The 16476-nt window shown below is 28.2% G+C and overlaps 1 protein-coding gene across 5 annotated transcripts in view; it reads left to right on the forward strand.

The window, feature by feature from the left end:
* LOC122497775 (LIM domain-binding protein 2) overlaps positions 1 to 16476 on the forward strand; it is a 181484-nt gene that overhangs the window by 80146 nt on the left and 84862 nt on the right. For 3 of the 5 annotated variants that reach the window (XM_043605056.1, XM_043605057.1, XM_043605059.1), the window contains exon 1: positions 6956 to 8888. The exons of the other annotated variants lie outside the window; for them this stretch is intronic. In XM_043605056.1, coding sequence (XP_043460991.1) covers positions 8188 to 8888 — 701 coding nt within the window. In that variant the 5' untranslated portion in view covers positions 6956 to 8187. Of the gene's footprint in view, positions 1 to 6955; positions 8889 to 16476 lie in introns of those variants that run through there. 5 annotated transcript variants of the gene reach the window in all.

A 16476-nucleotide genomic window follows, 5' to 3' on the forward strand; every position in this document is an offset into this window, starting at 1 on the left:
GGAGACTATTAAATAAGTAAAGTGTTTTTGAAGAGCACAAAAATAGTGAAGCTAAGTGCCATAAAAGAAAAGAAAAAATGTTGAATTTTAAGAAATTCGGTTTTTTGAATTTTTGATAATTTTCGATAATTTTAGATTTTTTACCAAAGAGTCGAGACTATTAATTAAGTAAATTATTTTTGAAGAGCACAAAAATAGTGAAGCTAAGTGCCATAAAAGAAAAGAAAAAATGTTGAATTTTAAGAAATTCGGTTTTTTGAATTTTTGATAATTTTCGATAATTTTAGATTTTTTACCAAAGAGTCGAGACTATTAAATAAGTAAAGTATTTTCCAAAAGCACAAAAATAAAGAAGCTAAATCCCATAAAAGAGAGGAAAAAATGTTGAATTTTAAGAAAAACGAATTTTTGAAATTTTTTGAATTTTTGATAATTTTAGATTTTTTACCAAAGGGTGGTAACTATTAATTAAGTAAAGTGTTTTTGAAGAGCCCAAAAATAATGAAGCTAAATACTATCAAAGAGAAGAAAAACTGTTGAATTTAAAAAAAATAGGTTTTTCGAATTTTTGATAAATTTTGATATTTTAGAATTTTTACCAATGGGTTGAGACTATTAAATAAGTAAAGTTTTTAAAGAGCCCAAAAATAATGAAATTAGATTTAAAATTCCACTGGAATTTCGTAAAAATTTGACCTGGAAATCATGGAAAAGGTATGGAATTTTTAATGCGCATTTCTGTAGGAATCTTTAATCAAATATAATTTGTTTGAATCAAGAAAATTTATTTGGACTAAATGAGATTTATTTGATGCAGATAAAAATTTTTTACACCAATTATAACTTCTTTGAACCAAATAAAATTTATTCACATCAAATATAATTTGTTTGAAGACCAAAATTTTTAGTCAAACCAAATAATATTTATTTGAACCAGTAAAATTTATTTACATCAAATATAATTTGTTTGAACCAAATATTTATTTAAATCAAATATAATTTGTTTGAACCAGATAAAATTTATTTACATGAAATATAATTAGGGTTTTTTGAACTAAATACGATTTTTTGGAACTAAATAACATTTATTTACATGAAATATAATTTTTTTTTAACCAAATAAAATTTATTGTCATAAAATATAATTTTTTTGAACCAAATAAAATTTATTCTCATAAAATATAATTTTTTTGAACCAAATAAAATTTATTTATATATCAAATGAAATTTATCTCAACAAAATAAATTTAATTTGAACCAAATGCGATTTTTTTTAACTAAATAGCATTTATTTACATCAAATATAATTTTTTTTGAACCAAATATAATTTTATTAAACTAAATAAAATTTATTTAAAGTAAACAGAATTTATTTAAACCATATAAAATTTATTTACATGAATTAAAATTTGTCTGAATCAAATAATATTTATCTGAACCAAATAAAATTTAATTTGACTCAACGAAATAATTTATAAGTGAAATATATCGAACTCTCAGTGAAATATATAGTCTTTCTGGGTGTAGCAAAAATTACATATATTAAAATTTTTTCCCCCCTTAAAGCTAATAGAGAAATCAGAAATTCATTGAATCATTCAGTTTGTTTGGATCATGAGGGAACGTAACATCTTTCAACAGATGGAATTTTTGGACTCTCCGCGTCCGCGTTTGTATTGCTTCCGTTCAGGTACTACGGTTTTAAGCGGGACAATAACTTGGCGTCCTTACGCATTGTGAAATAAATTCCTAAGAAGTGAGTTCAGTTTGGCGTGTCTTCAAAATAGATTTCATTTATAATTTTTTTTCTCAATATTTGATTTTAGCAAAGACGAGGCTAGGAAAATAAGAAAAAAAAATTGTTCTCGAGATTGTAATTATAATACACCTTTAAAGAGGGGGAAAATTTTATTTGAATTTAGTAAAGTGATTATGGAAAAGGATTCTCTCTCTCCCTCTCTCGATTTTTCGATCTTTACTATACAACTCGAATCTGTAGTCTTTCGAACACAAGTCTGGATTATAAGTTTACAAGTAGAAGTTGAAAGCAAATGATGGCGTCGAGTGGAGATTTAATGAGGAATGGGTAAGAGTGGGGGGGGGGTGAAGGAAAAAAATTATACTCGCGTACTACACACGTATCAGGAGAAAAGTCTCTACTTTTCTCCAGCATCGATTTACTCTCGAGAGGGCCAAGAGATGGTTACCTCCATACCGCGTATTTGGTTTACCTGGAAAATTTTTTTTTTTCCATTTTCAATTTTTCTTCTTTATATATTTATTGTAAAGAGAATGGAGAGAGAAAAATATCGCAATATGTCTATATTTTGCCTTCTTGGCGCGCTTGCCTCTTGTCTCAAAAATTTACCTGCGTTATTGACCTGAGTTTTACCATTTTAATCCTAATAATAGTAGTTTTCGACCCAAACTTACCTGAATTTACTTTCCCCCCATAGATATATAACTTTTGGTCGCGCGGTTAAAGTCTCGTCATCACTTTTGTATATATCACTTTTGAGAAGAGCTTTTGAGTTTATGTTTGAAAACTGTGTTTTCAAAATTTATTTTTGAATATGATATTTAATATTATATTGAAATTGAAAAGTAAGTTTTGTTTAAGGGAAAAAGGGAAAATTTGTCTTATGTTATTATTTGTTATATGTATATATTTATATATTGTGTGCCATTTCAATATTCCTCTAGTCTCTCCTACACAAAAACTACTTGACTTGCGATGTGGTTTGCCTACCTGATTTCTACTGCTTTGAATGTGTCAAAACATACAATTTGTCAACGAGATTTACTTTTCAACACTGTCTCTCTTTATACTGTAAATTATTACATTTACATTTTATCATATGTATTATTATTGGAGGGGAATTTGCTTTTCTTTTAAGGATTTCTTATTTTTCGAACTATAATCGTTGGAGGAAAATTTTAATTTTAAGTTGAACTATTTAAGACAATCGAATTTTGACGATCTCTAAGTTATTTGAACTTTCAAATGAACGATGATATTTTTCGTACTCTATTTAACTCGATATTTTATTCGAAAATTTAATTCTTAAATATGTAAAATAGTTTGAAAATTAAAAAAATATTTAAAATGTTTTCAATAAATTAAAAATTAAATTTAAAAAAATTATAATATAAATTTACTAAATAAAGTAGATTTTCCATTTTATTAAAAAATTTTATTAACTACAATTATTAGTCAAAATTTCATTTTATTAAAATTTTTTGTTAACTACAATTAGTCAAAATTTTTACTAAATAAGAAGTGAAAATTTTTATTAACAGCAATTAGTGAAAATTATAACTAATTACGATTAATAAAAATTTATACTAATTACAATTAGTGACAATTTTAACTAATTATAATTTGTAAAATTGTTACGAATTTCGCCTAATCGCAGTTTTTGTTAATTCTAATTTAGAAGGTACAAAATATTTCGCTAATTAAATGTAAGGTTAGGAAATTTTTTTTTGAGAAAAGAAGAAGAATTTCGGAGAAATAAAAGAATTGTATAATTTTCAATACGTATTTTATACATTAGGTATAGAGTATTTATTGCGAAATTCTTGTCTCATATATGAAAGGATAATCGTAACCGCACCTACGCGAAACTTTCCCCTGTACTACTTGTGCGTTCGGCGAAAAGAAACTATACTGCCATTGTACATGGATCTAAAAGTAACAAATTATGCCTTCCAGATAAAATTGTTTCGAAATATTTTTTTCTTCTTCTAGAAGACTAATTAAAAGTACTACAGTTTGCTGTTTTCTGAACAGACTATTATGTACATACACAATTTTTTTTCGATCTTTTTGAATCGAGGTACACACTTGAATTGAAATTTTTATTTCGTACGCCTCGCAAAAAAATTATATTTTTCCATTATTTTTTTTCAGTATTGTTTTATTATTTCGTTATTATTTTTATTATTTTTATAACTTTTTTTTATTATTTGTTATTATTTTTGTATTCTTTTTTTTATAACATTCTTTGACACAATTCAATTATTTCAAAAATTATTCGAAAATCTTTTAGGAGAAATCATTTTTTTTTTTACAAATAATGAAATTCAGATATTTTCAATATCTATTAGGTATTTTATTAATTTATTTATATATACAAATTTATATATTTTAATCATATTTCTAAAAAAAATGCAATTATTTTCATAAATAATACAATTCTTCGAAAGAATTCAATTATTTTCTTAAACAATAAAATTCTTCAGAGGAATTCAATTATTTTCAATACAATTTTGCCAAAATTTGTTTATAATAGTTAAATTATTATTTTTATAAATAATAAAATTCATCGCAAAAATTTAATTATTTTTAATCTAATTTTAATTAAGTTATTCGAAATATTTGAATTATTTTTTAAAATTTTTTTATAAAATGAAAAAAAGAATTCAATTTTTTGTACAAATTATAAAATTTTTCCCAGGAATTCAATTTTTTAATAAAATTTAATAAAATTCGTTACAACAATTCAATTATTTTCATAAATAATAAAATTCGTTGCAGGATTTCAATTATTTTTGCATAAATAATAAAATTCGTTGGTAGAATTCAATTATTTTTATAATAAATAATAAAATTCTTTACAGAATTTGAATTATTTTGAATACAGTTTTTAAAATGAATTCCTCGAAAATGGAATTATTTTCTAAAATTTTATTAAAATTTATTAAAGAAATTCAATTATTTTAAAATTCTTTGCCTATATTTTCAATAGATTTTTAATTAAAATTCTTCTGAGGAATTCAATTATTTTTAAAAGTTTTAATAAAATTCGTTGCAAGAATTCAATTTCTTTCAAAATAATTTTAATAAAATTCTTTGTAGAAATTTAAATAATTTCAAAAATTTGTCAAAATTCAATTATTTTCAATGTCTACTATTTCAATAAAATTTCACAAAAGAATTCAATTATTTAAAAAGAAATTTTAATAAAATTTTTCTCAAGAATTCAATTATTTAAAAAGAAATTTTAATAACATTCGTCTCAAGAATTCAATTATGTTTAAAAGTAATATAATTTTTCGCAAAAATTCAATTATGTTTAAAAATTTACAAAAATTCTCGTCAAAATTTCAATTATCTTTATAAATATTAAAATTTTTCTCCGAAATTCAATTATTTTCAAAAATTTTAATAAAATTCTTGGCAGAATTTCAATTATTTTTAATTCAATTTTTATCAAATTTCTCGAAAAATGAAATTATTCTTGAAAATTTTATTTAAATTCTTCGAAAAAATGTAATTATTTAAAAATTTGTTGATAAAATTCTTTATGAAAATTCATTGTTAAGAAACATTTAATTGTTTAATAAATTGTTTATTTTTGTATTTAAATAATTATATTCTTGTAGAATTTTTGAATAAGAATTGATTTAAAAATAAATTACAGTTATAATTTAGATTATAATAATTAAATATTAAATGCATAATAATATGAATTTTTATAGAAATTATTATAAATTTGAATAATTTAATTTAATAATCATCAAAAAAAAATTTGTCTTTTGAAAAATTTTATTTTAAATTGTAAAAATTAATAATATTTATTTAAATGTCCAGTTAATGGAAAATTTTGTGAATTGAAATCAATTTTATGTTTTAAAAAATTTAATTTTCTTGCTTTTAATAATTATTTTGCAATATAATCAAATTTTTAAAGAACTCTAAAATTTCTAAAATTTTTAACTAAAAGTTTGGAAAATAATTGAAGTTTAGAAGAATTTTGAGTTGAAGTCCATAAAAAAACATTTTTGATGGGAATCAGGAAAATGTCAGAGAAATACAGAATGAAATTTTTATGAATTTTGTGAATCGTCTAAAATAAGTTTTTTAGTCGCCAAATTTAATTTTTCGGTAATAGTTATTTTTTACTACTTTTTTCAGTCTTAATGCTACTTTTTTTAGTCTTAAAGCTACTTTTTTAAAACAAATTATTGAGTGCGAAGCCTGCACTGAGAAAAGAATTTTTTTAAAAAAAAGTATCCAATCAAAAAAATACGTTTGAATTAAACATATTTTATAATTGAATTAACCATAATTTTTGGACTCAAATTTATTGTGTGTTGAATCAAAATTATCACATTTTTTCTAAGGATATCAAATTGAGACAAAAAACTAATCAAAAATGTTGCAAAGCAACGTTTTGATTCTTTTTTTTGTCTCAATTTGATATCTGCTGAAAAACTGTATATTTTTAATTCAAAAATAATGTTTGGTTGACTATATAACAATATAATTAAAATAGTTATTTATTTATTTAAGTAGTAAACGGGCTTACAAAAAATTATGCTATGATACTTATGTTTGATTCAAATAAATTTATGGAAATAAATATTTGGAATAAACAATCTGTATTTAAATTAATAAAATATGAATATATTTTATTTAGAATAATCTAAAAGCAAGATTTGTACAACAATGTAGAGTATTTGATTGAAACATAATTTTTTTTTGCGTACACCTAGAGAGAGCAAGGACCATTAGCTTCGAAAAGAAAAAAAAAATTTGTTGGCTAAATTAGACATCATATAAATGTCGAATGTTATGTTTCTCTTTCTCTCGTCACTTTTGTCTGCCCTACAGGGACTATGGTAGATGCCTAAAAGAAATAGGTTAACGTTTCACCCCTTGGGAGGAAGGAGAAGGCAAAACCGAAGGGTTAGGGTTTATAGTTTGTGTGTGATGCGTGGACGCGTCGGCCGTGTTCTTATATTCCGCCCTTCTCTCCTCACTTCCCTTCAGCACACCACCCATCGAAGTCGTGCGTGAATTCTCCCTTCCACGATATGTGTGTGAGAGAAAGAGAGAGAGAGAGAGAGATCCAGCGTCGTTTTTCCCTGCAGCCCCCTTTTGAGTCGTCGTCGTAGTCGTCGCTTTATACAGAGGGGGCGATTGTAGCGCCACTAAACTCTCTTGGTCCGCAGTTATGCGACCGCTTCCGAAGAGCGTAGTCGTCCTCGTGAAGGTTGTTCCTCATTAAAAAAAACTCGTGTGTCATTTCTCAAAAAAAAAAAAATCCTTTTCTATAAAAAAAAGAATCAAAGTTTAAAATCAACTTTTGTTTGTACACTGGTCGTTTTGGTTTTTTTTTTCTGTTTTTTTTATCCTTTTGGTGAAGAAGCTTTAGTTTTTATTTTTGGAGTTATATTGCAATGCACTATTTGAGTGATATAAGATATGTTGTTCAGGTTCACGTGTTTCTTTGGGTTATGGATTATGTGTTGGGCAAGTGCTTTGAAAAAGGGGAATGATGATAGTTTTTTAATTCATGTTTTATGATCGATGCAAGTCCTGGAGAGAAAGGGTGTAGGGACAATGGGCAAAAGATGTGATCGCGACAAAATACGTCGCGACGACGACGACAACGACGTGACAGCCACGTGCCCTCATCAGTTGGTTGTTGCCACTTGCTAGAAATTATATACCCCTCTCGACAATCGATAAAACCCATATTGATCCAATTTTGCCATTTTGTGATACATTTTAAGTGAAGAAATAAGTGCAATAGTTTTTGAAAACGAGTGGAAACTGTGGTGATCGAAACTTGTGTAGAAATTTGAAAAGTACTAAAAGTACTACTGTGTTTGGTAGTGGTATTCTAAATAAAAGTTCTTTATTTTATTTAGTAGAATACAAAAATTTGGTATCAATTCTTGTGGGACTTGGTTTGTGATTGAAAGGTACTCTTCCGTCCGGTGTTTGTGTAATAGGAAGAATTCTTCCCTCTGGATTAAATGTTTCGTGTAGTTTTAAGCCATCTACTTCCCTTTAGTGTCGTGCAAATTTTCCAAAAATAGTGATTTTCGAAAAGAAAAGTGTTGTGACACATCTGTTGAAACAAAATGCTTCGTTTTTTTTGAAAACTAAGGACAGTTTTTCAAACTAAAGACAGTGAAGCAAAAGTCTTCTGATACAGATTGGACCTAGGGATAGTTTGGAATAGAGGTCCTCTATTGGAAGACAGGATCTTGGAAGACTTAGGAGGATTAATACTAGAGGTCCTCTACTGGAATATTAGAAGACCAGGGTCTTCTATTTTGCTTTTTCGGTTAAGAAAAAAAAATACCCCCGAGAAGTGGAAGAAATAAAAAAGTGTGTTCAGTGAAAAACCGTGGTTTGAAGAGACGGGTGGCGTCGTGGAGGGGGGAGTAATGCCGGTGAGGGTGGCGCAACGCCCCCCAGGTGGAATAATCCACGCCGGTGCACCGGTAGCGCCAGGCTCACTAGTGGGCCCAGGAACATCGGGCCGTTGCCTCGGAGGACCCACGCCTGTTGGTTCTCCCCCATTGGGCCTGGGGGGTGCTAATCCAAACGCACCAAATCCATTGCAAGCGATGGCATCAGCTGCCGCATCGCTGACACAATTGAACAATATGGCAAATGGGCCATTACCACCATTAGGCAGTGGACCAACGGGACCACCGAATTTACCGCCACCACAACCGGCCACAACGCCAACACACGGCGGTCCTCCAACACCTCATCAGGGAGTTAGTGGACCACATTTAAATGGTGCATCGCCCAGTCCCCATTCGATGCCACCCCACGGTATGATGAGTAGTTCACCGCACGCGGCACATCCTCATATGGGCGGTGGTGGACCATCGCCTCATCCTCATCATTCTGGACCACATATGGTTAGTTCACCGCATCATCCGGGTCCTCATATGGGTCCTGGTGGAATGATGGGTGGTCCCGGTATGCAGCCTCAAGGTGGACCTGGGATGTGTGCACCTGGTCCCGCTGGTCCAATGGGACCGCATCCTCATCCTCAAGGACCTGGAATTCCGGGTCAACCGCCCATGCCCAACGATCCATTCTACTGCACACCGTTTGGCTCGCCGTTCTATAGGTAAATCTCATCCCTTCTCTCTTTCTCTTGCAAACACACACTCGCAACACTAGTCTATCTCTCATTCTGTGGTTTTTGCCACTCAACATGATAGCCGAACCTGTGGGGAATGCAGGAAACCATGTGAAAGGTTCAAATATTTCACTTATTGGTCCTTTAAATACTGAGCTTTTGTCGTGAGAATTTACACTGTAATCGAGAAATTGCTGTTGTTGACAAATGTTTATTTGTTTCGTTCGATTGCAATTCCAAAAGATTAGTTGGGATTCTTATTGCTACTGATTCTTATTGTTATTCCAATTTTCTGTTTTTGATATTGCAGTTTTTATAGTTGATACATTAATTTTCTAATCACCGAATTAACCTTCCATCAAATTATTTGATAGAAGCATTGTTAGATCATTGTTCTGAACAGGAAATAATTTTAGTCTCAAAATTTTACAGAAAGGTTTATCAAAATTAGGCTCTTCGAGATTTGCTACAAAATATTAGTGGTCTTTCTTAATTTTTTGTCACTAATATCGATAGTGACAAAAATCATTATCATCACTGACTAATAGACTAATAGTGGCACTGTCTAATAGTGCTTCTAACATTAGTGCTAGAAACTAAATATTGACACTGTAACTTTAGTGACATAATACTGTTACTAATATTAGCTCTAGTAACTAATACTCTTTCGAATTTTAGTGATAACAAATAATACTGTCACTATCTTTAGTGCTAGTAAATAATTCCAATAATAACTTTAGTGCTAGTAAATAATACTATCACTAACCTTAGTGCTGGTAAATAATACTATCATTAACTTCAGTGCTAGTAAATAATACTATTACTACTTTTAGTGCTTAATATTTATTTAACAGTTTTTGTTTATAGTGCTTAAAGAAGAGAAAAATTTATAGTACACTAATAAGCAGCATTTTCTTTTCACCCCAATACATAGTTTACAGCACTGTGACCCTATTAATAATTTGCAAGCAAATCTCGAATAGACCAAAAGTTTTGATAAACCTCTAGATTGTTAAGCTTTGAATTAAAAATAAATTACTCCTTGGGATGTTGCCCATAAATATTTGTTAATCATTAAAAAACGATAAGCTGTGGGAGATATTTTAGATTCTGTGGATGATAACGAGCCAAAATAACACGTAGGGAACCTCATCATTAACCATTATAGTTAGTTTGACACATTAAAACATTTTCTGATCTTTTAAGGAGAATTTAAAAGTGATAATTAGATGTTAAACGGTGTCATAATTGACACAATTTGGATAAATTATCTAAATAATTAATCAAATTTGTGATATTTGAAATTAAATTTTTTTTTTTTTTTAATAATATTAAATTATTTTACTAAACTAGAAAACTTTATTCGCTAAAATAAGTTACTAAAATAATTTAAAACTTTAGTCTTAAGTCGGAACTTGTCAAAAATCATCAGAAAAAAAGTTTTACTAATTAAAATTCAAGAATTTTTTTGCTCAATTCAACTTTAGACAGAAAGGGAAATATTTTCCAAGACGAACTTTAATATGAACCAATTTTTTTTTCTGCAATATTCAACCAATCTCTTATAGAAAATTATATGAGGACTTATAAATCCCTTTTTTTTGGGGGGGGGGGGTTAAAAAGTTTTGTTACCTCCTTCAATTTGAAGATAACCGTTCGGGAAGTGCCTCTCTCGTTCGCTTCTTATACACGAAACATGGTAACAGTATACGTTGAGAATCCGTTATCAGAGTGATGCGGCACTGTCGACCAGAATCCTATATGTATATATATATACATATAACTACATATATAGAGTCAAACTCTAGAAATCTTTTCTGACAAAGTTAACTGATTCTCGTTGTGTGTTCGCCAAAAAAATGAAAAAGTATATAAACTCATCTTACGACCTTTCGAGTTATTCGAGTCAAGGACCGTTGGAGCAGTTGTCCCTGAAACTTTTGAATTCCTCTCATGTATCCCGAACCACTTTCAAGAATCTTTCATTCGTACGAGAGAAATTCTTTGCTTGTTCAACACAGTTTGATTTTGCAAATTATTATTCTTTTTTTCTTTTCTCCTTCTATTTTACCCTGTTTGGTTTCATTGAGAAATATCGAATATTGGGAATAAAAGAGAGAGAGAGAGTGGGATAAAACTCGTTTCTGTTTGGTTAAATTATCGATTTTGTTTGTTTTTATAAAATATTTAAGGTCTTGTTAAGTCTTGTTATATAGTCTTCTTTAGTCTTCTTTAGTTTTCTTTTTATAGTCTTCTTTGTTATAATTTAGTCTTCTTAGACCTCTGAAAAGTTTGTATCGACACCCAGAGTCAAAAACTAATTTTTTTTTTCTTTGTTTTTTGTTATCGAAAATATCAAAAAATTCACAATTTTCATTCGACTAGGATTCAGGAACCTACATTTTTTCGCAAAAGAATCCAACCCATTTTTCTCAGATTTTAGGCTAAAAAAATGTCCTGAAAGATAATTTAGCTTCTTAGGCGAATTTTTGACATTTTTATTTAAAAAATTAGAGATATTAAAAAATGTAACAAATTAAAGTAAAAGAAAAATAAAAATCCGTTTATATTAATTGACAAACTTTGTAAATTTGATTAAAAATAATTATAGAATTACGAATATCTTGAGATTCAAAATGGAGATGCTACTCTCCACCTGCGAACGCCAAGGTCACCGCTAGATGGCCAACCAAAAATAATAAACCATTTTTTAAAATTTTGAATTCAAATTCTTAGATGGAGTCCAGTAAAAAAAAATTTTAGGAGTCCAATAAAAAAGGCAGGAAAAAATTACTAAATTTTAATTTAATTTTAATCACTAAAAACCCTAGAAAAAAAATACTTTTTGAAAATTAGCGTCGACGCTAACTTCAGGGACCTAAATATTTCATTCATTTTTTTTTTCTTTTACTCTCATCTATAGTAGAGAATTCAGTAAAATTTTGAAAAATTTCTAAGTGAAGATAATTTTTCCAATTTTTCTTTTTTCATTTTTGATGCACATTTTATTGTTTAATAATAAGAGAGAGAGAAAAAAAATGAAAAAGTGTGACATGCGACAAGTCTATTTCAAGAAAACGGCGCCATGTCTATTTTGCACTTTTCGAGGTCATTTGTCAGGTGCGGCTTAAGTCCTCGAAAGCTTCCTTCGTTCAGGTGCTACGCAGGTGGGAGGGAGGAACTTAAACGCAGGTGTTCGTGGGATCAACAAAACGCAACTGACTTTAACTTACTGATTTCCTGGATATATATTAGTTTCCTGAGAGAATTATTAATTTAGAAATTTTTTTCTCCTTTTTTTTCAAAAATTATTTTCTTTTGTCAGTGTATTGGTATTTTTATGTTCTTGAAATTAGTGCACGACTTTTTTCATTTACATAGTTTTTCTGCAGATCTCAAATTGAGACAAAAAAAAAGAATCAAAAGGTTGCTTCGCAACACTTTTGATTCTTTTTTTGGTCTCAATTTGATATCTGCCGAAAAAATGTGTATTTAAGGAAAACAAAATGGATTTTTGAAAAAAAAAAATTTGCGAAAAATAAATTTTTGTAACAATTTTTTAGAAAAATAATCGGAGAATATGAGCAATATTAATTATCGAGAAGATAGATATTCGTAATCTAATATTTATTATAATAAAATTCTTTTAACAAACAGCAAATAGTGTATGGAAGATATCGGAAGTAAGTCACTGGTCTTATCTTATCATTGCTTTTTGTCGAGCAAAAGAAGACCTTGATCACTCTTAATAACTATTTTCAAGTATCTAACAACAAAAGATTTGAAATATAGTTTAATTTAGCAAACTCTCTTCATTTTTTTTTATAAACAATAGTGTTTCGAGTATTAATATAATTTTTAATTTACATTTTTTTACAATTTTCATTTATTTTGACAATTTTTTTTTTTTTTGCCAATTTTCATTTTTTACCAATTTTAAATAATTGACGTTTTGAAATATTCAATTAAATTGTACTATGTTTAGTTAAATTAAATTTTACTAAAATAAATTACACTAAATTTTACTAAAATAAATTAAATTAATCCCTATGAAAATTAATTTTTTAAATTTCGTAAAAGTTGTAGAACAATTGAAAATGATTGAAAACAACTTTTAAGTTAATTAAAAATTTAGAAAAATTGAAAATTAGTGAAAAAAATTTGTAAGTTATAGCTAAAAATTCAGAAAAATTGAAACTTGTTATTTTTTTAAAGTTAATTAACTTTTAAAAATTAGGAATAAATAAAATTTGAACAAACGATTAAAAAATTAATCTTTATTATGAAAGAAACTAAATTGTAGAAATATGGAGATCTTATTTCTTTTTTAAACTAGTTTTTTTTACACAATGTTTTAACACAATTCTGTGGATTAGATTTCCTTCTTTAAACTTCCTGCCTACTTATTTCCTGCGTGAATTACCGGTAAAAAGAGTAGATATGCGCGTTCAACTTTACTAAACGTAAACCTGCATTCACGTATCGTCTTCGTTATATGTATAAATGTACGCATAGTATACACACATTTGCTTGAAACTTGAGACCGTTTCTGGAAGATAATACTAAAGCACGTGCGTTAGCCTAAAAAATGCGTAATGCTCGTTGCATTTGATAAATTTATTTTTATCGAGAAAAGATTTTCTTTCTTTTGAATCATTATAAACATTGCGTGTATTTTAGATTACTACCAATTTTTTTTTCTTTCTGTATTTTCTGCTTTGCTTTTCATTCATCTTCATTCTAGTCATCTTCTAGATGATTTAATAAATTAATTCATTAAATTTTAACAATAAAGAATGACTTGTAATTTAAAAAAATTTAAAAAAAATTTAAAAAATAGTTTTAAGAATACCAGAAATGAATTATATTCTTGTAGTATTTAATAGATGAGCGAAAAATATTTGCCATACGAATAACCAGAAAGGAATTGTATCCTTGATGGTACATTTTATTGTGTACATGATTCAACATTAAACTAGAAATGTCGATGCAGGTGTCCAAGTAGACAGGTGTAATTTGGCAAATGTTTGTCCCAAATTATTAAAGTCTTGGCTTTTGAAATTTATGCACTTGGCTCTCGACTTGATTATTATTCATCTTAAGACGACCCCGCTAACCATAGAACATTTAAACCTCTCAACATACATTTTCGACTTGAAAATAAATTGTCCTCCTATGTATATATATATATATATTTCTGTGCGTTTTGTATAAATGGAGATTATTAGTTTATAAAGGATGAGAAATTTATCAGAATATAATCTCATCGTTTTTGCTGTTTTGACAATTTAATAACTCAGCTAATCAACTTGTTGGATAAGGCAGAGTATTAAAAAAAAAATTTTCGTGAAGGTGGATCCAATTTTAATTCCACATAAATATTGCATCATAATCAGCTTATATTGGTTGATACTTTCCTTTTCTTTTTTATATTCTCAATTTTTTTTTATTTTATTTTTATTTTTATTGACAGTCGAATCGCGATTCATGTTGGATCGTAAAAATTTTTATGAGCCAAGTTACTTTGGTTCTTGTAGGAAATTATTTGCTGATTGAGAATTTTAATTAAGGAAGATTTCGACTATATCAGCAATTAGTGACATCTATTAGACGTCAATTGAACTCTTTGGTTTAGAGTCAGGTGTTATTCTTAAGATAATTATTCCGATATGGTTGTCGGTAAATAATTATATTTTTGAATTTAATTTTTGATCTGAAAAAATAAGCTGCGTGAACGACTGCACTGTGCATCTGTGAGGACTCGAACCCCAGTTAATAGCTGCCTTTCGCGGGACTAACGCCTACCAATGCACCATGCCAACACAGCCTGGACGTTCACGTTTCTTATAATCTCAGATCAAGCCCATACACTAGTCGAAGAGCTGTATAGTTAATGTGTCCACACATTAACTATACAGCTCTTCGACTAGTGTATGGGCTTGATCTGAGATTATAAGAAACGTGAACGTCCAGGCTGTGTTGGCATGGTGCATTGGTAGGCGTTAGTCCCGCGAAAGGCAGCTATTAACTGGGGTTCGAGTCCTCACAGATGCACAGTGCAGTCGTTCACGCAGCTTATTTTTTCAGATCAAAAATTAAATTCAAAAATATAATTATTTACCGACAACCATATCGGAATAATTATCTTAAGAATAACACCTGACTCTAAACCAAAGAGTTCAATTGACGTCTAATAGATGTCACTAATTGCTGATATAGTCGAAATCTTCCTTAATTAAAATTCTCAATCAGCAAATAATTTCCTACATTAACTATACAGCTCTTCGACTAGTGTATGGGCTTGATCTGAGATTATAAGAAACGTGAACGTCCAGGCTGTGTTGGCATGGTGCATTGGTAGGCGTTAGTCCCGCGAAAGGCAGCTATTAACTGGGGTTCGAGTCCTCACAGATGCACAGTGCAGTCGTTCACGCAGCTTATTTTTTCAGATCAAAAATTAAATTCAAAAATATAATTATTTACCGACAACCATATCGGAATAATTATCTTAAGAATAACACCTGACTCTAAACCAAAGAGTTCAATTGACGTCTAATAGATGTCACTAATTGCTGATATAGTCGAAATCTTCCTTAATTACTTTGGTTCTTTTACAAGTGTCATTGACTGCCGTGGGAAAAAGTTTTGAGTTTATTGTGTTTTTTAATTAAAAAGTTACTTTTTGTTTTTGTAATTTTTGTATTTTGCTGACTTCTTCTTCTTCTTCTTCTTCTTCTTCTTCTTCTTCTTCTTCTTCTTCTTCTTCTTCTTCTTCTTCTTCTTCTTCTTCTTCTTCTTCTTCTTTCTATTCTTTTTTCTTTCATTTCTCTTTTTTTATTTTTCCTCTTTTTCTTCTTCTTTTCTCTTTTACTTCTTTTTCTCTTCTTCTTTTCTTTTTCTTCTTCTTCTTTCTCTTCTTTTTCTCTTCTTTTTCTTTAAATCAAAGTTTTTTCAACTTTTTTCGATAATTGCAACTTTTTCGTGAAAAATACGACTTTTTTCCACATATTGCAACAAAATACAATTTTTTTTCTTTTTTGGTAAAGAAATATATAACTTTTTGGGCCTTTTCGTACTTTAAATTAATTAAAATGACTTTTTTGATGTCCCTTAAGTTTTGAATGTACAAATGAATGTCTATATTTTTTTCTAATAATTTTAATTTGTTTTTTATTTAAAAATATTTCATAATAAATATTTTCATTTAAATTGTAGAAAATAATGAAATAAATCCATTCGAAAAAGTAATTTTTCATGAAATTTTTCCCCAAATGTTTCGAAATATAATTGATCTTCTTAATTATTTAATAATTTTGTATTTCAATAAATAAATAAAAAAAATTTATTTGATTTAAGTAAATAAAAAAAATTACTTGATTCAAGAAAAATTTACTTGATTAAAAGAAAATTTGATTAAAAAAATTATTTGATTCAAGGAAAATTTATTTATTAAAAAAAAATTTGTTTGATTCAAAAAGAATTTATTTATATTTCAAACAAATGTGTCTTTTTTTAAATTATTTTTTTGATTGTAGAGTCAAAGAAATAATTAATCAGTGATAATATTTCTTTGATT

Source organism: Leptopilina heterotoma, unplaced genomic scaffold (assembly GCF_015476425.1).
Source record: "Leptopilina heterotoma isolate Lh14 unplaced genomic scaffold, ASM1547642v1 Lhet_136, whole genome shotgun sequence".
Taxonomy (NCBI): Eukaryota; Metazoa; Arthropoda; class Insecta; order Hymenoptera; family Figitidae; genus Leptopilina; species Leptopilina heterotoma.